Genomic DNA, 23323 nt, shown 5'->3' on the forward strand with positions numbered 1-23323 from the left:
TAACTTGGAGAGACAGGGGGAAAAAGAAGCTATTCTTAGCATATACACATCACTCCTAGTCCTCTGACATATCACCAGTGGTTCAACCAGAGGTGACATAAGAGTAAATGCATATGGCATCTGCCTGGGAAGGTATTTGAATAAACACAGATGTGCCCTGACAGTTACTTGAAACCTAAATGCTTTCTATGCTTGAAATCCCAGTAGTGGCAGATCTGTCAATAGCCAACATTACTATATATCTAGAAAGACATTCACCCACCACCAAGAAAGGGTTATATTTGGTTTAGATGATATCAGGCACCCTGCACTTGTGTTGCTGCACAACAAGTTCCCAGACAAGGAGTGAGGAAAGTTTACACATAGCAATGAGAGTGGATGTTAACTTTCATTTAAATGTAACAGCTTTAGCTGGAATCTGGTCAGGATGCTTTTACTGCAAGAGGACAAGATCCTGTTTTTACATCTTATCCAAATGGCAAGCAATTGGTATATCTGCAACAGCAAAAAACAAAATGAGAGAGCAATGTTTTATTTAAAGTTATTGCCTTCACCACTTAATGTAAAAACTAGCTATCAACCAGAGTGTCTCAATGTAAACAAAATGAAGTGCAGGGAGAAGTGCAAATCTATACATAAAACCCATTAACATTTCCTCACCTGATCTTCTTCTCCACCCCCTTCTTCATCATATTTCAGAATGTTGTCCCTCACATCATCTTCAGGATCAATCAAGAGCTGCTTTGCCTGACGCTCCTTATCACGGCGTTTCATCCATACCACGAACATTAAAACTAAAACTGTAATGCAAAAATGGAAGAGACAAAACCACATCTTGATTTTGAAATACAGCCACAGAAAACTGTAGGAATTTAATGTCAAGATCTAAAAATAAGAAAAAAGTAAAAAGCAATTAAGTTGCATTTGACTGTTGTGGATAAGGTAGAGGATTTTTTACATTCAAAATTTGACAAAAGACAGTTTAAGCAAGAGATGTTTAGACTTGGAATTTGGTTTGGAAATCTATCACATATTCAAGGTTGTAAGTAAAAAGCCCATTCCACATCTGCAAAATAAACTTGTCATGAAATGAATTAGGAAAGACTATGCTTCATAAACCACTATATTCAGAAAGAAATCTCTCTTTCAATAAGGTTCTGTTAGTTTCATACATAGCACTTCAAAAGTATCTTGTATCAAGAAACCAAATGCTCTGCGTGCTTGTGTAGAATCATGTGCTTCAGCAGACTCTTTTTTTTTTTATTTTTATTACTCCTTTCCATAATTTTCTATGTTCTAGATGGGTGCATAGTGTACTATGACCAGGCTAATCTCTCCCTTGTGTTCCACCACAATAGGCAATCAGTTAACTCCAATGTGCAGGAGAGCTAGCATCTAATTTACTACACTGGACAGACATGATTTTTAGTCATTTCCCTTACTCAATGTACTTCACACAAAATAAAATACTAGTACAGCTTTATGCAGTTCGTAAACAGATGCACCATTGCAACACCTGCTTTTCTTGTCAGGCCTTATGTGAAGGACTGTGATGTGTTACTTTCCAACAGTAGTTCCTACCTGCATTTATCTGAAGCACAGCAATAGTAGTAGTAACATCAGAGCACTCCTTAGAAGCGCTGTTGTTACCCACTGTGTGTGGCACCAAATCACACAATACTGGCAGCACAAGAGAGATGAGATGCCTGGGGACTAACCACATCTTCAACCTGGCTACTCACCGATGTAACATTACAAGTATCCATAGATATAAATGGAAAATCTCTTTCACAAACCCAATGCAGGACTTGACTGCCAAACAGGTGCTAGCTGTACTCTGTCCAACTCCAAATCCTGTACTGTCAGGAAGTTTTCGTACTTGTCCAAAACACTCAACCATGGAGCAGTAATTCCTGGACCTGAGCCTTTAATAACTCCCCTTTGTCAAGATACCCGATACTAAAATGTGATATTATACTTGCAAAACAAAAGTAAAGGAGTCAGAATTAAGGGAGGTATCTACTCACTGAGCAAGATGATGATACAAAGCAGAATTGCAATGATGGCACCAGTGCCCAGCCCTGCACCAACAATCCGGTCAACATCAGTGCAGTCTCCATTTATGTCACACTGGCAAACTTTCACCTTCAGCAAGGAAGTGCTGGACGCATGTGGATTTCCAGAATCTGTAATTACTATGGGCACGTCGTAGATGCCAGCCTCCAGGAACCGGATTCTTAAGGAGAGCTGGGCGTGATCACCTGTGTGTGGAAATAAGGCACTGGTTAAAAAGTAATCTATTGCTCACATGGGATTAAAATAGTGTTGGCAAAAATAGCTCATGTTTGAGCTCAGCATTAACTTCTTGCTCAAACTGCTATGTGACACTCAGGGTAACAGACTTGTTAATTACCACTAATTCGAACAATGGTCCAATTCCTCTTAATACTAGCAGGTGTGTCAGGCAGCTCAAAGGCAAACGGGCCTGCATTTGGATCTATGTCAGGGTCTACAGCAGTGATGTTAATAGCATTAGGCTGCAGTGTTTCACAAGTTGTGGCTTCTTTTGGATGCACTTGGGGGGCATTATCATTGATGTCCAGCAGGTATATCTGAAGTGTGCCAGTTCCACTCATCGGGGGTATTCCTAAAAGAAAAGGAAATAGCATTAAGCCTGTTTCCAGTTGCAAAGTTATTTAAATGAAGCTGCGTCAACACTCTTTTTACCTCAGTAAAAATGTTTACCTCAGTTTTGGGATTCTGTCTTTTACAAAACCTATCTAAGTGCTCCTAATAATTCTTATGTAGTCTGCTCTCAGAAAAATGGCCCTACTCAGCACAATTCAGCAAAAACTGCAGAACCATAGATCAGGGACTCATCCACTTCACTGACCAGACAGACAGTTAATCTCCAGAGATGGTCCACATCAAAGGCTTCAAAGAAGAAGGTGCAAAATTGGGATGGTTTGTCCTCTGGAGAAATTATTTCCAACTTTGAAGGCTTAAGATCACCCTTTACCATAAATGTGCCATTTAAATTCTTTCTAATACTGATTTTCAGCATGCTATTTCTAGACATTCCTGTTATCCACACTGAATGTCTGATGCTTCCATAAACCTTGCTGGAATCACACACTGATGTGATCATTTGGCACTGAATTTTTAGTATAACTACCAATGTTTCGCAATCCACCTCCCATAATCTCCCAGTTCCATTTACGGTTTTTTCTCCAGAACAGAGCCAAAGTATAGAAACAGTTGATCTAGGTTCCAGTTCAGAAATTTTATCAAGTCTTCTTTCCAAGGCATATAGCCCCAGTGTTTCAGTTTTTCCTTCTAATGTGAGAATGTTTCTAACTGTGCCCGCCCATCTTTCCGCTATCAGCTATGAACAGTACAGCACTCCAGCTGAAATCAAAGGACTCATTTCTGAGCAGTGTTAATTGTCATTAACAAACTGACAACAAAAAGATACTTTTCCCTCTGCACTGCTGCAGCCTGGATGTGGGAAAATACAAAGCCCTTCCGATGACACATTACTCCCCATATAGCACACTCATGCTGTGCATTCACTCAACCTACCACACTCCCATGCAGGGCTTTTTCAACTTTCTGTCAACTCAACTAATGTAACCAAGACAGTGTTCTTCTGCAAACTCAGAGAATTATTTTTCAGCCATTTCCCAAGTAGCTGGGAAATTATACACAGTCTGACAGTAATACAGATTTCCAACGGGATGTATTCTAAGCATATCCTGTTTTCTGCCCTAGTAAAACTGGATGCCATTCAATCACAAAGAAAAGCTTTTTGAAAAAAATACACAATATTGATACATACCATTATCAGAAGCGAGAAATGTTGCATTGTACATATTGTTTTGCACATATATTGACTCTCTATCCAAAACAGCTGTAGTAGTTATTTGTCCATTAATGGGGTCAATTTTCAGCCAGTTTGCAGGATCTGAAAGTTTTGAGTACCTGTGTATTTAATTATAAGTTGTGTTATTTATCTGTCAACAAAAATATTGACAACAAAGACAGTATTTTTATTTGTATTCTGAAAAAATTTTTGGAATTTGAAGATAACATTTTACAAATTTCTATTTATCAAGCCCTGTTAAGTAAATTTCTTGGAAATACATATTAAAACCAGTCCTGTATTTCGATTTTTGAAGTGCCTTGCCCTGTAAGCTATCATGTAACTGAAGGAAATCATGTAATTACCATAAACTATGTAACATTAATACTCAGACTCAATTAAAATATTCAGCCAGGATCCTTCTTGGTTTTTCTACACCTACAGAGCTATTCATACTAATTTTCATCTTGTCAGAGTGCTGAGAGCGGGAGACAGGTAAAAATGGAGTGTTAGTTCCACTAACTCACATTGTTCTAGCACTTCAGTATCACTTCATTCTCAGAGGCCCTGGTTTTGCTGCATGTTTCTCATCATAATTTGAAAGAGAAGTGTCTTTCAAAACCATTATTTTATCTGATAATTTTTCCCTTTAATATCAAGTGCAAGCTATCTTAGTATTGAAGGCCTCATGCTGTCATTTCCATGATGGTTACGTCCAGAAATGAGCAAAGTATCACAAACAGCTAACCAAAAATCAAGAGAAAAATAATTGTGATAATCTTGATTTTGGAAGGAAAGACAGAACATAAACTCTGGCATTTCTTGTACACGAGCTTAAAAGAAAAAAGCTGGATAAGGTGGATCCTGACCCATGGGCAGTCATAGCCTTAGCTTTGCACATAATGACCATGTATTATATGAGGCATGCTCATGTAGCAAAGTCTTAGACGTGAGAAAAATTATGATCAAATTATGATCACAGCTATCACTACAAGAGTTCAGAGACAGACAACACCACCACTTTGCATTGCTGGAGAAAAAATTAAAAGAAAACCCTTCAGATTTCATCAACAATCTAATTTTGTTGCCGTGTGAAAATTATAGGTGAATTTCAATTGCAAATGATCTTAGTTCGCAGAAGCACGTGTCTGCTCTAACTGAATTTGTTGGGATAGAACATATACTTTACCAGAGATGCATAACTGCATTCTGTCTTGATGAAATGGGACTTAGGTTGAGAAAACGACCCAGTTTACACACCAACAAATACTGGTCAGTTCACCTTCTCTACAGCCCCCTCCAAAAATCCCTTTGGAGAGAGCTGCACAAAACCCACAGGATGTGCTGGGATAGCTGCATGCTATAGTAAATGCAATCATTTCACATCTCTCTGCTCCCCACCCATTCCACAACACAGATATTGCAAAATGCTTAGACAGACCTTAGAGATGTTTGCTGCATGTAGCGATCCGGGTCCTGAGCAGTAAAAGTTGTCAACATGCTGCCAGCCATCAGTCCTTCTTCCTGACGCACGACCTTGGGGTTTGGAACAAAATATGGGCTCTCGTTCACATCAATGACCGTGATGGACACAGTTGCTGTTGACTGAGGAGGATGCTGAATCCCCTTAGCCAAAGGCACTTGATTTTCCGCAGCTACGGTGAGTACAAACATCCTGTTGGTCTCGAAGTCAATAGGCTGGGAAGAGAAAAGAGCAGGAAGTGTTAATGTTGACTCACAGCAGCAATGGAAACACAACAACATTTTAAATTTAAAGCGCATTTTGAAAGATTAGTTTGTACTGGTTTTCTCAAAAATGAGCACAGAGTCTGAAGAGAACACAGTATCATGAGCTCAACACAAGCCCATGTGCTGGGGTTTTGCTTAGCAGCAACAGCAGCAGTTTTGAGGTCAGAAAAGCTACAAACTTTGTCATTCCTGGATTTAACCTACTCCGGCACTGCCATTAGAGACAAATGAGGAAACAAACAGTTTAACCACAAAATGATGAAGAAGTTCCCAGCTTTGTGCCAGGCACTCACATGTGCCTCCTGATGATCTCTCCTGGGGACAGAAAGCTGCCTCTTACTGTTAGAAGGATGGAAGTTTCCTTCTAACACATTCATGACTATAGCCATTCCCATAGATCAGAGATTCTCATGTCCTCAACATCTCCCTAGAAAGACTCCTGGTAATCCCAGCCAACCTCAATTCTGATACACCTACAGCTTCCATCTTCCCAGTGAAGACAACCTTCAGTTTGGAGATTTCCCTCACTGAGCCAGAAGTCCAATTTAAGGAGACATAAAAAGAGTGCAAATCTAGAATTCCTCTGTCATGCTGCACAGGGTTGAGGCATTCCTGGAGACAGGATTTGCCTTTGTACTATGCACTGTACTACTCACACAGATCCCAGACTGGAAGAAAACCCTGTGCCTTACTGGGGCAGTTGGCATGTGACTATATGAAGTAAGTGACAAGAGGCAATTTAATCTTCATTACAGGTGGACAGATCAAATCATTGCACTGCCAATAAAAACTGTAGGCAGGTTTCCAACTCTTCTCGTGTCTGGGCACTTAAAGGAGTGCTGAAAAGCACAGACACTCACATAATTCCTTCTGGAAGACTGCAATACAACAATTGGTACCTCTGGGGAAGAGCAGTTATAAACCAGAGAAGACAGTTCTTAAAAAAACCCAGTGAAATTACTATTAATGCTCCATGTAAGCTGTCTCTTTCTTTCACCTAGATACCAGGAGGATTAAAATCAAACAAAATGAAATTAAATAAAACAAAACAAAACAAACAAAAAAAAAGACACAAAAACAGAAAAGAAAAAGTGCATTTTTTAATTTCCAAATGGGACTGCTGGCATCGCACATTTGACTTTGAAATGGATCAGCCAAAACCAGAGCAGGCCAACTCAGAGACAAGACATTTATCAGAGGATCATGAGGAAAGGTGGCTACTGCCTGGCAGGTTTAATTATAGAACCACATTGTTATTATCACTTGAAATAAGTCATCCCTCAACACAGAGCTGTGTTGGCTGGAGAATGAAGATAGACAGGTTATTCCATAAAAGGTATTTAAATGAGGTTTTAAAAATAGCCAGTCTTTAAATGTCTCTTGTAGAAATACCCTCCCACCTATCATTTTTTCCACTCTTGATTGTGCTTTGACTGCCTGTATCTGTTCCTTAATGGAACATCTTGACATAAAATGTGCAGACAACATGCATGACTACTAGCAGAGGAGGTAGGAAGTTGTTCCTTTAGGCTAGCAAAAAGTGCTAAGCAGACACTTTTTCACAGAGCGATTTCTAACTTTTAGCAAATAAAGAGTAAAGATTTGCAATTTCTAATAACCTAGCCTGATTTTTAAAACCAAGCAGGTAGAATACCATTGATAGCATAAGCAAGGTAACATTCAGAGAGACAGATTACTTCCACAAGAAAGGGAGCATCCCTTTTATTCCAGATTCACGCTGGCCTCAGGAATTACCATCTCCCCCCGTTCAGAGTAGCCCCACATCCACCACCTCTGCTGAATTCCCTGGAACGCAGGCGTGCCTCACCTTGACGACAGTGACCAGCCCATCGTTGCTGTTGGGGTCGGTGAGGATGGTGAAGCGGCCTGTCGGGTCTCCCCCGGTCATGCGGTACAGCGCGTTCCACGCCGGCGTGTGCGGTTGGTCCTTATCCGTCACCGTCAGATTCGCCACGATCACGTCCATCCTGTTCTCTGGTACTTCCCCGTAGAACTGCAAAAACCACGGCAATGCTTCACCTCAGCTGGAGGAGCATGCAAGAGCCACAGCAGGCTGAACATTCATCAAATCAGGGCAGCCCATCTCTCTTCACTGGAGCTCTGACAATTTACCTAATGAAGTTTACCTGAGGCCACCCAGAGAAACAATGGCTTGATTCCCTTGTCAGCTTTTGCCCTTTGGTCAAAAGCAGAACACTGTATGTAAGGGATATATATTCTGCATGCATTTTGATTATGCCTGCCAGTATGGTATTTAATAAGTAATAAATATTTACTGTCTGTGAATATAATGAGAGAAACAGAGAATGGTTATAAATATGCACATCCTTCAGTAACTCCTAAGCTGTACTTACAGTCATGGCAGTGAACTCTGGAGGATTGTCATTGACATCTGTCACAGCGATGACAGCAGTTGCTGTGTTTGAAAGACCATATGTTGGGTTTCCTTCCATGTCCGTAGCTTGAATTATTAATGTATATTGTTGTACTTTCTAAAACACAAAGTGACAACATAAGTTTTAGACAAAACTAACATTACCATAGGACAGCAGGTGTTTCCAAAATTGCACTCTGCTACGCAATGGAGCCTATCACACAGTTTATTCTAGTTAGCATCACCCAAAATGACAGGAGCAAAGTTTGTGCCACAGGAATACATCAGCAGGTTGCTTATACTGAACTACTGTTTGACTTTCTTCAAAGACCATCAAGGTAAGGACAGGCTGACTGCTTCCTACTCTAATAAATCAAACCACTTTAGACAGTTAACGCATGATCACAGGTTTAATAATGCTTTTCAAATGGCGAAAAGAGAACCAGAGTGCATTTTATACTAAACCAGGGAAAGTCCTCAAAAGCATTTGAGAGCACTGAGCCAAGGTAGGTTTGTCGGCCAAACGGTCACAACTGCCAAGGTTTTGTTTCAGCCAAGCCCGAGTATAAAACTGCTGCTGCAACTTCTTGTGATCTCTATGGAAACCAAAGATGTCGAGGCCAACAGAGACGAGTAAGGGCACTGGGAGAAAGGGGGAGGGAAGCACCAAACGGGCTATTTCCATAAATGTTAAACTCCCTGGCTGAGTATGGCAGCCATGGGCCCCTCTCCCCCCACTGCTGCTAACAGCCCCTGAGCCAAGCACTCGCTCCCCCCTCCCTGCTGGAGTGGGGCCAGGGTCCCTGAGCACCAGAAACGCCTGGTGACCTCAGCCTGGTGAGTTGTGTAAAACAACATCCACAAGGCTCTATTGAAAAAGAAAAAAAAAAAGGAAAATCGTAAAGATGTTTTCCGTATAGAATTGCTGAAAAGTTTATTTTCACTCATTGCTGTCAATTATGCATGCTCCTTCATTTATTTACCAATTCATCGTCCTTCCTTGGAGAGAAGTGCTACCATTCAGTTCTTCCCAAAAGAAAGGACACAAACATAAGGAGTTGCTATTACTTTCAAACAGCAATTTCACAAATGGTTTACTAACACAGGTAAAAAGCATTTGGTAAAATAAAAATATTTCAAGAAGAGCCTATTTTTATGTTTTGGGGGTTTATTTCCACTTGGTACTTTATTTTCTTTGTCTAAAGAGTGGGGTATATGACAGATTACTTCTCATGGAAACAATTTATAGAATCATGAAACATGCCGACTTGGAATGGACCCATCAGGATCAGAGAGTTCAGTTTCTAACCCTAAGCAGGAGACCCCTAGAATCACACCATTTACCAAAAAAGCAATTACAGGTATTAATACAAAAAACGAGCAAGGATAATTCCACTGATAGTATTTAGCTTTCTTTCAAACTCTGGCCAGACAGTACGACAGGCATGAGAGGTTTAACGGTTTGCACATTTCCAAGCAGCAACTATGAGTCACAGAAAAGAAAGTTTTTAAAATAAGGTATGTGGATCTTTATCTCCCACTGAAGATAATGATTTATGTTCATGCCCTCTTTCACACAGAAACCCTTACAAGACAACCAAATGTGAACTGTTATATATGCATCCTGCAATTCTTTAAAAAAGCAAGATTAGTATTAAATCTACAGAAATGCAGTATATATGTTTAATAATGCATAAATATACATATATATATATATAAATTCTGGCTTGAAAAATATACTTGCATACTGACCTACAAAAGACTTTAAACATCCTAAAGGCTTCCTTCATGACACCAATAAGAGTAGCAGTCATGAGGGAATCAAAGAAATGCTTTTACCACTTTCATCCAGGAAAAAATAATAGTTTGCTTACTGTGAAGCAATAAAATCTAAAGCAGTATTGAAGCAAATCACACTGCCATATGATTCCATGTTATTGAAACAGCAGGTGCTTCTGATTCATCTGGGTCTTAACACATTGATCCCAAGAAGCAAATTTCATTAAGGAAACTCCATTATTATTATACAGAGACTCAGCTTCCTTACAATCGTCTTACTTAATTCCAACAGAATGGGCACACTGAAAACTTCCCCAGAAAGTGCCCCAAAAGACAGCATATCAGTGTTTTTGTTTAGTTTCCTTGGTTTTATTTCCCTCTTCCCAGCACTCACATAAAGTAGATCAACTGCTGAGAGTGAAATTTCAGAAATCAACAAGCACACAACTTTCCAAGCATGGGGAAATTGGGGGAGGTGAAAGGGGGTCTCCTCTTTGTACTGTGGTTTGAGAAGCAGCCAGGAATAAGCAGTGGAGCATGTGTCAGCAGCCTGCACAGAGACTTAGCAGCAACACGTCCAAAAGAGAACTGGCAGCTTCAAGAAAGAACGCAGACCTCATCAGTTCACATCTTTCCACTTCAACACAGGCCAAATAAAAGAGCACTTCACTGAATTAACCTCACGTGAGGCAGGAATGTCAGTGTGTAAATTTAAGTACCCTGCCTGGCTTCTTCAGCACCTCCAGCAGTAAGGCAGATGTTTTAATGCTGAAGTGAATTCCACAGCAATAACGGAAGAAATAAGAGCAGCTGGATCTCATGAAACAGCATCTTTTGAGATAACAAATGAAAGATTTCTTCTGCCTTAAGCTGAGTTTCCTTACCTAAGCAAATCTCCTCTTGCGCATGTTAGCACAGATAATGCATTGTGCATGTTAATCTAAAATACCAGCAGATAAGGACTGCTATCAGAGGAACCACTTTTTTTTTTTTAATGCCTACAACACTTATGCTCCCATAAAAAATGTGTCACATTATTTAAGAATTTAAAATTATGTCTAATACTTTATGACTTTAATTACAGCTTTATAAAGAGAGACAAGATGTGTAGAAAAGAGTGAAAAAGCAGAAGTAAGCAGACCAGCAGGGGTATACAGACCACAAGGCACTCCCCGGTCCACTGTCAGAAGATGATTCAGCTTTGCCTCTCTAGACTCCCAGACATTTTAATTTGATTGACTTCCAAAAATGACTCAGGAAATGGAGGAAGCAAAGCTTGGGAAGGAAACCATTTTATCTCATATTAATCTAATTTAATATTTGAATGATTTAACGTTAATCATTAATATCCAATATGTTCAAGAAATGTTTATATATACCCATTTGGGTATCAGCAGAGTGATCCATCAGGAAAACTGATGGTGAATGACAAGGCTTTTTGAGTTGTTAATGTGAGGGTCTAAGTTCCACAGGCAGCTGGTTTCTTCCAGGTTAAATCTCTCCAGTATAGCTAGTCACCAAGTGATAAAACCTCAAGAATTATTGCTATGTCCTTCCGAAAGTTCATCTGTCAAAGATGACCAGGGGATTTCAAAAACAAGGGCAAAGCTGCCCATCATTCTTTTAATTTAGTAGGGCAATACTGTAAAGTTCAGGGTTTTCCTCTGCTCAAATCCCTTGTCTTCAAATCCAACTTAAATAGAATGAATGTTAATAAAACCTCAAAAATTAATAGCAATATCTAACAGTCTGTTTAGCTTTTCAAATCTTCTGATTGCCCCTTTCAGACTGAAATGCATCAGAATATTAATAACAAAAGCAGAACTTCAGAAAGCATTTTTATTCTCCATTTTAAATAACTATAAACAAGCAGCTAAAAGATGAACATCAAATCCAGTACTTTGGATTTAATGAGCTAAAATGAGGTTAGTAATACAGAAGTTGAAATAAGATGTATTCAAAAGAGATTTGTTTAGATTTTAGAGCTTGTTTATAAAGTAATGCTTATCTCTTGTGAAGTTTTCAAGTGGTTTAAAAGCACAGTTAGTGTCACAGATTTGGAGCTGGGAGGGAAATATTTTTATTCCCAACCTCACAGATGGGTGCATCAGAGCAGAGGATCTGGCACACTCCTTCTCCAGTGGTGGGCATAGTGAAGAATTATCTAGACAAGATGGACCTTGCTCAGCACATAGCAGTGAATTACTGACGGATTATTTTTATTATTATTATTATTATTACATTGCTCTGCTGTAGTGTGCACCTGTTCCTTAAGAGCAAACAGGTTTATGGGACAAGATCTCTTCCATGACCCCACATAGCCAAGATTAGCTGTATGTATGGAATATGTAGGTCCAATTTTCATCTCTAACATAATTTTCTCTCCTCTGAATTTTTGTACTCTGGGACTAGGACAATGACCAGGGTCAACAGGGTGAAAAAAGGGAGCAAGTTAAGACTGAGGAGGGGGAGAAATATTTCAAAATATTATGAAATTGTTTGGACTAGAAGTGACCTTAAAGATCCTCTAGCTGCAAACACCTAGCCCTGGGTAGGGACACCTCCAATTACACCAGGATGCTCAGAACGCCATTCAACCTAACCTTGAACACTTCCAGGGATGAGGCATCCACAGCTTTTCTGGGAAACTTGTTCCCATGTCTCACCACCCTCCCAGTAAAGAATTTCTTCCTTTTATTTGATCTAAATGTACCTGCTTTCAGTTTACTGTCATATCCTTGTCCTACCTCTATATGCCCTTATCAAAAATCCCTCTCCAGGCTCTCCTGTAGGCCCCATTTAGATACTGGAAGGCAGCAATAAGGTCTCCCCTCTTCTCCAGGCTAAACAGTCCCAGCTCTCTCATCCTGTTTTCACAGGATTAGGAGAGGTGCTCCAACCTTCTGATGATTTTCACATCCCTCCTCTGGACATGCTCTAGGAAGGTCCACATATTTCCTGTGCTGAGAACCCCAGATGTGGATGCAGGACTGCAGGTGGGGTCTCACAGGAGCAGAACAGAGGAGGAGAACTACCTCCCTTGACCTGCTGGCCATGCTGCTTCTGATGCAGCCCTGGATACGACTGCCTGCAGGTGCACACTGTCAGCTATTGTCCAGCCTCTCACCCACCCACACCGCCGAGCCCTGCATCTTCCCAACCCTAAATGCAGCCCAGCCCGTGGGATTAAGACCTGCCATACCTCTCTGTCGAGCCCAGCTGCTACAGTGATAATGTCGCCCGTTTCATTGTTGATCGTAAACATGTTTGGAGAGGGGCTGCTCGGGGCCTGCGACAAGATTCTGTATCTCAGCATCCCATTCTGGGCGTTGGGATCATCAGCATCGATGGCAGTAACAGTCATCACGTAGGTTCCTAGCAGCAGGATAAATAATTGATGTTATATAAACAGTTTACACTCAGATTATACAAGATCGCTTTACAAGCAGTGGTCAGAGCACATATTTCTTTTGGTAAAATCTGCACATTCCTTCTTTACTTAAAACAAACTGGCTAAACTCAAGACTCACCAACAGAGTAATTAAAATACATAAGAGGAGATAAAAATACTTTGTGTTTATGGAAGACTAGATTTGCTTATAACTGAAGAAGCTATATAAACAATGGAATCCTACAGCTCTGCCACAAATAACATTTCTGTAACAAGAGAACATCTCATGTTTAGATAGTTACATTATTAATTGGGCCAAAGGAAATATACTTATCGTTCAGATTTGGGAGACATACTGATAGTGACTGAAAATCAATATAAATAATACTCTTTCAAAAGTCTTTGAGATAGATCTCAAATGCCAAGTAAACATTGCAAAGTTAGAAAACACATTTCTGGTGCTAACCTTTCATTTTGCACTTCTGACAAATTAAGAAAGTGGTTTCAGCCATAGTGCAAACTTTAGTCTGAGCTGATTAGAATTTTAATGAGATCTGAACAACACTTAGGTTTTCTCAAGAATTCAAATGACACTGATTTCAAATCCCAGTATTTGCAAAGCCTCTGGGAATCAGAACTAGAACTGAATCTAGCGACATTTCGGAAGTTTCTTATACCCTGACCTGTCAACTAAATGAACATCAATGTCTATCATAAAAATAAATGTAAGAACTGTGATGTTATAATTAGGATTTTGAAAACCATGAACCAGAAGCCATATTCTTAAAGCATTCCCTGGTTTTAGTTCCTGTACATAGCAATTTTTGCCTTTTGGAAGTGAATCTCAGCATGCTAAAAAGTGTATTAAAAACTGGGTGAAATAAGAAGATAAAGTCTGAGATTCTGCTCATCACACTAAAGACACCTTTCGAAGTATTACAAGGTCTGACAGCAACCCCTTCTTCACACCTTCAAAATGATACTGCAAATATGATACTTCAAAATAATATCTCTGCCTCCCAAAAACCCATGTATTACCTGGCTTTGATCCCTCAGGGACTGTCCCATTCCAAACCTGGTGTAAGAATTCAGGTCTATTGTCATTCATGTCAATGACATTAATAACAATGTCAATAGGATTTTCCACCTGGTTTCCATTTACATCCACTGCGTGTGCTCTCAGCTGCAAAAAATCATTTAAAGTATTAGAATTTGCACAACATACAGGTGCAAATAGTTTTAATAATAGTGGCAGGAAGTTTCAGGCCAGACATTTTTTCTCAGTGTATTTTGTTATCTGCCACTGCTGTTTCATACTGGGCTTTCAAATCCCCAAGTTACTAATGGAACTGATGTTCAGACTTCCAAACTATTCTAAGTTGCAGACTTCCTTCTTTGATTTGATGAAAATTATTTTAGATCATGTAATTTTGATTACTACTAGTGCCTACTTTCATACAGAATTCTGGTATTAATAATGATTATTAGAGAACATTCTCTAAAAATACACAGATTTAAATGTAAATCTGTGTACTTAGACCAGTGTGCCATTGCTAGGGAAAAGACCAACTTTCTCCTACAGCAGTCCTGCTGATGCCCATCATATACATATACACAGGCTACAAAAGTATTAGAAAGCAGCAAGATGGCATTATTAACTCACCACTCTGGAAATGACTCATATAAATGTAAATTCCTAAGTCAGTAAATTCTGAATTGCCAATGTCAAATCCTCAGTTAAAACCTTATGGATGCCAGAGCTGTTGCTTGAGAGAGCCTTTCACCCACACCTCCCCCTCAGATGCTTCCTGCTGTGTCCTCTGTTTGGGAGCAGAACTCAAAGGGCTTCCCCAGAGCACAAGACAAGGAGTGTTTTAATCCACAACATGCTGGAAAACTCTCTCCAGGAGCTGAGAGATTCAGCATGGTTTCCCCAAAGCACAGCAAACTTTAGGTCACACCTTGCTTTCCCCCTCTTCCTTTGAACTCTCCTTTTCCACTGGTACTAGAATCTGTGGTCTACTCTGTCAACTTCTTTAGAGCAAAGAATATCATTTTCATAAGCTGACAGGCCTAATTTACAATTCTATTAAAATGCTTAGATTTGCCCCTAAAATAAAAATTGGTACGTTATTCTTCTCATCCATTTCTCAAATCACAGCTGCTGCAATTCTAATAGCAGTCACATCCTAATTTAAGTTGCTGAATTAAAAATAAACTTTCGGAAAGTATACAATTCAGTGGAGACTGTGATCAATGGCCTGTACTTGAAATATAAGCCACAGTATCCATATTTCAATCTCTTAAAATTACTTTATCTAAATACATTTAATCACTGTTTACATATGTTAATGTACTTAAGCTGCTTAAATATAGTAAGAGTTAGCCTTATTAAGCACAATAAATACAAATCTGCTACAAACTCTTCAAATCATATCTCATACAAAACTAAACGCTGGCTGCTCAAGTCATGTTTGAAGCAGATGTTCGTCTTCAATTTGATAATCTGATTTATGGTAAATTAAACTCTTACATGAAAAGAAGCAATCTGCTCCCGGTCTAAAGGCTTTGTCACAGACAGCTGTCCTGAGATGGGGTTGATGATGAAGATGCCTGTTGGAGGCTGGTCTGCTCCTGGGCCAGTCACACTGTACCGCAGCGAAAGGCTTTTATCACGATCGGACCTAATCTGTGTGTCAAAAAAGATGAAGCTTACATTAGCTACAAACAAGGCCAGGATGGGACTGCTGCTGAGACAAGCAGAAGCTCTATTTATTTTCTCCTTGCCCCTTAAGCTGTACTTGCAAAAATAATTATTTTGGAACGGTAGACAGTCGGTGTAAAGTTTGAAGTTTTCAACAGCACTCTTTGTTAGCAACTGGTTGAAGGATATTCAGAAATGTAAAAATATCCCTGTTTATTTCTCAGAATAAAAATTATTTGTGTCACACAAAAACAAGCAAATATTTTTACCTTAAGCAGAACTGTTTAGATCTTAGAGAAAACATATGCTATCATAAAAGTATACGTGAAATTTAAAGCCTGGTTTGTGTTTTTCCCCTTCTCCTATACCTTCCCAGCCCAAAGCTACAGGCTATCTTCCATTACAGATCAACTCTTTAGAAACTCACTGTTTTTGTTTAAAGACTGAACTTGTTTCATCTTCCAAGGCAACAACTGAAGGGCAGTGCATCTGTGAGGAGCAGCTGAATCACCAGCACACACAGAGAACAGAGTGAAACTGTCCTATCAACTTGGGCTAATGTTCTGCCAAGCTCCAACAAATTGATCATGACCAGCCAGTACCACGGTTGGAAGCCAGCCCAGAAGAGGTGCTTGGCTCCTTGTGGTGGCCGCTTCTGGGCAGCAGAGTCCTGTGGAACAGCTGCTGTCCTCACTCCATCAGATCCCATTTCCTTTGGTCTCCTGGTGCACTCTGCTTCCTGCTCACTCCCACACCATTTCCCAGGCACAGAACTGCTCTGCAGCGGAATGGAAAGTCCCTTAACACACTTACCACCCAAAACAAGGTCATCTTCCATCAGTACAGATGCACAGGAACAAGTTAAGCCCCAGGAAATTAGGTGCATCCCAGCATGCAATGCAGAGGTAGCAACAAGAAACCAGCCCAGAAGACTCTAATAAATGTCTGGATGATGAACAAGACATCATTTACACAAAATCTCTTCAAGAGCTCTCTGAGGGACACTGAAACCACACTTCTATTAACTTCCTTACCCTAACTAATTCCTGAGGAAAAGGTCCTTTGGAATTTTCTGGTAGGTTGATTGGAGGAATAACCCAGTCTCTCTTCTGCCTCTTCAGAGGGCTGCTGTGCTTGTATTGTTGCCATGGAAATATGATTTCTTCAATTTTCCTTTGGTCCTTTCCCAGGTACAATATAAAATTAAGCACATGTTAGAAGGAGAATTACTAGCAGACATTATAAAGTAACTCAGGTACAATTACACAATTGACTGAAAGGCTGTCTTTCCTCTGTGTTCATCGAACTGTTTTATTTGCATTCACAGTGCAGTTTGAAAATAACCAATATCATTTACAACTGCACTGCAAAATTGTAAGAACTCTTTTTTCCTTACTCAACTAGGAAGAGAAAGGGAATTACAAACCATTTATAACACAGCACTACTGTGTAAACTATCTGGCACTTTCTGAGAAGTAGCTAATATTTTGCAGAATTTAATAGTATGCCTTTATGTATTTCTCATTAGCTAGAGCTTCAGTTCAGGTAATGTGCTACTGTACACTAAATTTAGATCTGGGTGTGCTATAATGTAATTTGAGTTCCAAGAGAAGTTTAATACATACTGGTAAGGAATGTCTCAAATATTTATGACCCTATTAAATCCCATAGAATTAATGCTGTAATTATTTTAAACCTGTGTCAGCCATGATGGATGCAATAGATGACCCACTTTACACACTGGGCATTAATCTCTGCTGGGTGTCAACATTTCCTTCCTATTCCCTTCTATATCTGCAGTCATTTCATCCTTCTGATAACAGCACAGCTAGTTTGCTTAAGGTTGGAAACAGAGCAACAAAAAGATTTTCCAAATCTTTTAAAAGAACAACTTTTTTTAATCTAAATGACTATTTCACACAGTATGAACAGATGCTCAACTGAAGGCCAGATTCCACTACTCTACATTCTGTTGATGGTAAGGATACCTGAATAGTGTCTTTGGAATAAACAGGGCACACCTAAGCATCTGCTTTTTTACTATGCTTCCATGAACAAAATGACAGTATTTCCATTGTTAAAAATATGCCTTAGCAGATTTAACACAATCACCAAGTAAGCAAACAAATAACTGAGGATTACAGAGCAGTGGTCTCCAGAGTGTTCTCTAGAAAAATGTATTGCATAACCACATTACCTATTTTAACATTATGCTTAAATCTTTAATGTGTACCTATTACAGATACATTAATCTATGAATAAATTTTGTTCTTTACCTGTAAAATAAGCACTTCTCCTACACTAAGGAGAAGGTAAGAAACAGCAGGCAACAGGTAATAGAACAGAAAAAGGTAGGCAACCTAATAGGTTTTTCTCAAGTAAATACATTGCTAATTGCATATTGCTATGTCTGATTTTTGTTACAGTACATGGTTTATCCTGTGACAGCTTCCAGCAGAGGGAGACTATCTTCCTTACCAAGTAGTGCTGAAATCATGAATAATTTACAATCTCCAATTTGATTATGAAGGGACAAGACAAAGCCAATATTCCCTGCCAGAAGTGCTTTCCTACTTACTGCTGTAAATCTACAGCTCCCATCTAATAAATGTGACTGATGCATTCTATCACAGATTTGTTTATTTTGCGGTTATATTTAACCACTTGAATAAATACTATAATACTTTCAAGCAATTTAAAATAAAGAAATGGCTGTGTGAGACTTAAATTCAGGTATAAATCTCAAGCTATACAAACAAAAAGCTCAAACACAAAGAATCCTATATAGTTAAACAGGCATGTCTTTCCATGCCTTAGCACAACTACAGAATAAAAGACTATTGAAGTTCCTTCTAAAGCTTCAGATTTGCATGCACTAGGTGTCCATTAATAAGCTGCTCCATGGAGAGGTGCATGACAGGCAAAATTAAACCCCCATTTTTAGGCTCTCTTTGTGGAGATACATTTATACAGGCTGCATTTAGCTCTTGTTTTACCTTTTCTGAAGCCCCTGTGAAGGCTGGTTCAGGGGTTAGCTTCACCCTCATTTGCCATTCCTGCTGGGTTTCCTTGTCTTGAGCAGACACGACAAACTCTGTGGGCTCCGCTGAAAGTTGAAAGCTTCGCTCTGCATAGACAACACCATCTTCACCTACTCTGAAATCCTCTGGCTCACTGCTACCAAAGTGTATTTTTTTGTTTCCATCACAGCTTCGAAACCCCACTGTAAAACAGACATAAAAAGACAAACAAAAAAAAAAAAATTGAAAAAGCGGTCACCTTGAATTCACTGCGACATGAAATGCACTAAGAACAAACTCAAAAGCAGAGATAATGAACTTCTTGCTCATCATACACAATTATGAGTTAGGACTTTTACTTTACCAGTCACACCACGTAACAATGATATTCTTCTGTGGACTGCTAGGCAGAGATTTTAACCCTAGACAGGAACAACCTCCCTCCTACAAATTCACCCCACCACTGGCAAGAAAACCATCTCCTTCCATGTCCTATGGTACATTTCAGTTGGTTGCCAGTTGATGGCTGAGGGGATTTGCACCTCAAGCTTCACAAAGATCCAGTCAATCTGATACACTGAAAACACTCAAAAAATTTTGTTACACTGCAACCATAACTGCAGACACAACTCTGCTTTCCAGCACCTTCTCTGCCAATGGGGGTAAGGCAGAAACCCTGAAATATGTTAAAAATGTTAAATTCTGTGCACACATCAGCCTGTGATTCAGCTGTGTCATCTTAGGAAGATTACTTATGAGCTCTGGGAATGAATTCCTGGTCCCTCATTGACAAGATGGAGCCAGTAAATACCTCACAGAGAAAACCTAAGTTAAAGACCTTGACTTTTTGTTTGGGTTTTTGTATTTGTTTGTTTGGGGCTTTTTTTTGTTGTCGATTTTTAAAAAAAAAAATTTTTAAGCTATATTATGTACCACACATGCCTCTTTATCTACTTAGGAATTACGTATTCTTGTTGACTTACCTCCCTCCTTCCTTTGTTGTGTCTGAAAGACACACACTGGTACAAGAAGTAAACAAGCAAAACCGAATGTAGAGATAATGATGTGTTGTGCACAAAACAGAACTGGTAACAAGTTACTGCCTTCTCTACCCAATTCTTTTCACCACTACTTGTCCTCTGAGTTACTGCAAATAATAGCAAGTAAAAAAATTAAAGTGTGCTTTTATAACCAATGATTGCTCTTTAATGTTTCCAAAGCATTACGAAATATTTTGCTTGTATGGGCAATAGAAGTGCAAAATACCATTATGAAGGTTGTGTTGAAATCCACATAGTGAAGATGAAGATGAAATGAGGCTTTATGCCTCATTTCAGTTATTGCACTTTTTATATTGTGCTAAACCATGCACAAACTATTTAGCTTCAAAACCTAAAGGTTCCTCTCAAGAAAAATCACTACTCAATGCCATGCATCATATGCTTTCTACTGTAATGCACTACACTTTCAGGAAGGTACTAAGAAGAATCATACTTTTTTATATTTGAACTTCAAGGACCAAGCTGATGTTCAGATGACAGACTAAATTTCTTTTCTTATCACACCCTTTCAGTTATCCAGAATCCCCCATTTGCCCTCTCCTGACAGGAAAGACTGTATTTCAAAAGGGTCCATCAGATAGAAAAAGGAGACAAAGCACAGGACTACTGTAAATAAACGATACAGCATCAACCTTCTTGATTTTAATCTTGCTGAACTGGGCAGGGATACTTCCCAGACAGATCCCTGAGTTTGAAGGTCTTTTCCTGTGAAAGGCGAGCCTCACCCTGGAGAGAAGAGCATGCCATGTCCACAAAGCACTTAGCCCTGAAAGAAGAAATCTGCCAGGGTAAAAGGCTTCTGATTCATAAGCAGAGAGACCGCCTTTCTAAAATTCTTAATAAATAGCCTCTTGTGTAAGTTTTCATCTATTTAAGCAATTCCCATGGTTCCTCAAGTCCATCCTACCTGCTTTATCAGGTACAATGACTTCCTTCCCTACAATCTACAGGCTACAGGTCTGCAGAACTTGGAGAAGGTGACAGATCCACTGGTTTGCTCTTAACGCAGGAGGAGACTATTGAGAGGCAGAAGGTCCAGTTCCCAGATGTTAACCATCCCATTGATCTCCCGCTTTTTTCAACATGGGCCTTGCAGTCTGAGTCAGGTCACTGCAACACTCAGTTGAAATGCAGCAGCCAAAGGAGAACATGCATGACTCTAAGCCAAGAATAGGAAACTACTACTTAAAGCAAATACTCCAGTATGTAGAAATACTTACTGCAGTCCTAATTCTGTAATTCTCATTGGCCCACCTTCAGAGTTGGGTAGACTGTATTGCCCAGCACAAAAATAAAAAATGTACAAGAAGAGCTTACTCCAAAGTCACTACAATTAATGATATAAGAATTCAATGACTGCCCTATTAAACAGTGCTATTTGTACTTGGTTACAGAGACACAGATGACCCAGACCCCAAACAAGGAGGAAGCTGGGCATTCTTGAAATGCCACTGTTCACAAACAAACCTCTCAGAAATAGTTCATGTAAGTAAAAAAAAAAAAAAACAAACCAACAAAACACCACCCAGCAACATAAGCCATAGCTCTGTGCCTCTGCTAACCTCTCATCTCAGCTACAACTGCTCTCTCGAAGTCCGCTTTTCAAAAAAGTGTCTTGACCAAAAGGACAAACAGCAAAGCCAGCTCTACCTCTGACTCTTCTCAGACTTACTGCCGGAAAGTACAAGAGTGGGAAAGAAAATAAAGATTAATCTAAACTTTGATCATTACTGTTTCTCAAAAAAGCTAAAATGAGTATTTGTCATTATGGTCCAAAAGACCAAGATATCACAACAATATTTTATAAAAATTATTTCCTAACTATTGCACAGTAACAGAATATATTCAATCAAATTCATAAAGAAGATTTCTTTCCCCCCATCTCCTTACATACAGACTCCAGCAGCACAAAAATAAAACCAAAAAAACCCACCCTGCTAGCCACTTCATTGATATTCTTCCCCCAGGCGACTGTGTATTATGAAATTCAATGAAAATCCCTTCCTCTGACAGTATCCTGGTAAAAACATATAAAATTGTCAATGTGAGAATTATTCTCCCTTTGCAAGGAGCACACATTAACGAATTATAGTCAAGTATAACCACCTATAATTAAATTCCCTTGACAGAGTACAGGTTGTGCAGTAGCTACTCTCCCCCCAACCACATGGTTATCAGTCTTGTAAATTCAATTTAGATCATTTTGCTTCATTTTTCAGTGTTCAACTAGTATGAACAAAGAGTGATTTCTGACAGTAGGTTTTTAGACAAAGATTGTTTTTTGCAAAAATGCTACAGGAAGTATTTTTTTTACTGCGAATAATTACTGCTTATGCAACCGTGTTCTTTTCTAAAATCCACAGGAAAGGGAGGAATGATTTCCACAAGTTACTTTATGTTGACAGATCAATCACAGATTTTTTTTTCCACTTAAAAGTTTAACTAGATATACTCTGCAGAATCTTAGTCACTTTATATGCAATAGAAAGAGTAATCAAGTATCTGATTTTACTTCTTTTTAATAGCATTTTGCACAAATTATCAGATAAGAGTATCATAAACCATAAAAAATAACTCATGGATTTTTAAGTATTTTTGAGCATCCTGTGCATCTTCTCGAAATATCTGCTTTCCAGAAGTATATAATTTGAAAGTCTGGGAAGTATTCAATCAAACTCATAGACAACTGTTTCAGTTTTAAAGAGAATACTTTTGGTCATGTCAAAGCAGAAATATGCAACATGGGAATAAATGCACTCAGTTCACAGGCTCAAAATAAGGTTGTGCACAAGAATTTATAAAAGTAGGGTCTTTAAACAGAAGAAAAGTTATATTTCGTATTAGCATATGATTATTATTAAATATTATACCCTAAGACAAGAAAACATTAATATCCTAGTTTGAATCTTTTCTTGTCTTAAAGCTAAGGCAAGTACATCCTATTAAATAAAGAATAAAAGAGGACCTATGAGACTACAGCATTGTAAAATAAAAAGTCTACAGCTCCATGGTATTAAAGGAAGCTTTCAGTTTAACACTCTCACATGGAAGTAATTACAACATATGCATACATGTGTAGTGTACAAAACGTTAAGAACTAGACATGCAAATTCATTTAAAGTGCACCAGAGATCCCTACCACTCATGCTCACGTCTAATAAGATGAATGATTCATAGTATCTATTAAAAACAGCTACTCATGTTGGTTTGCACTCTCTGACAACATGTTTTTGCTCCTTTTGTCCTAGGCAAATAATATCAGAATTACTTGATTCAAATAAGGACCGAGCAAAAAAACTGATTATAATAATACAGCCCATTGTACAATATTTCATTAAAATATTATATTCATGTACAACATA

General features: G+C 38.9%; 1 protein-coding gene across 2 annotated transcripts in view; it reads right to left on the minus strand.

Moving 5' to 3' along the window:
• Positions 1–23323, minus strand: part of CDH2 (cadherin 2) — a 115012-nt gene that overhangs the window by 20182 nt on the left and 71507 nt on the right. For both annotated transcript variants that reach the window (XM_033059124.2, XM_033059133.2), the window contains exons 3-14: positions 18877–19103; positions 16915–17061; positions 15710–15865; positions 14215–14359; positions 12988–13160; positions 7987–8124; positions 7440–7625; positions 5304–5560; positions 3839–3981; positions 2414–2647; positions 2028–2261; positions 661–800 (exon numbers count right to left, since the gene is read on the minus strand). In XM_033059124.2, coding sequence (XP_032915015.1) covers positions 661–800; positions 2028–2261; positions 2414–2647; positions 3839–3981; positions 5304–5560; positions 7440–7625; positions 7987–8124; positions 12988–13160; positions 14215–14359; positions 15710–15865; positions 16915–17061; positions 18877–19103 — 2180 coding nt within the window. The remainder of the gene's footprint in view (positions 1–660; positions 801–2027; positions 2262–2413; positions 2648–3838; positions 3982–5303; positions 5561–7439; positions 7626–7986; positions 8125–12987; positions 13161–14214; positions 14360–15709; positions 15866–16914; positions 17062–18876; positions 19104–23323) is intronic.

The sequence above is a fragment of the Catharus ustulatus genome, chromosome 1, assembly GCF_009819885.2.
Source record: "Catharus ustulatus isolate bCatUst1 chromosome 1, bCatUst1.pri.v2, whole genome shotgun sequence".
In the NCBI taxonomy this organism is placed as follows: domain Eukaryota; kingdom Metazoa; phylum Chordata; class Aves; order Passeriformes; family Turdidae; genus Catharus; species Catharus ustulatus.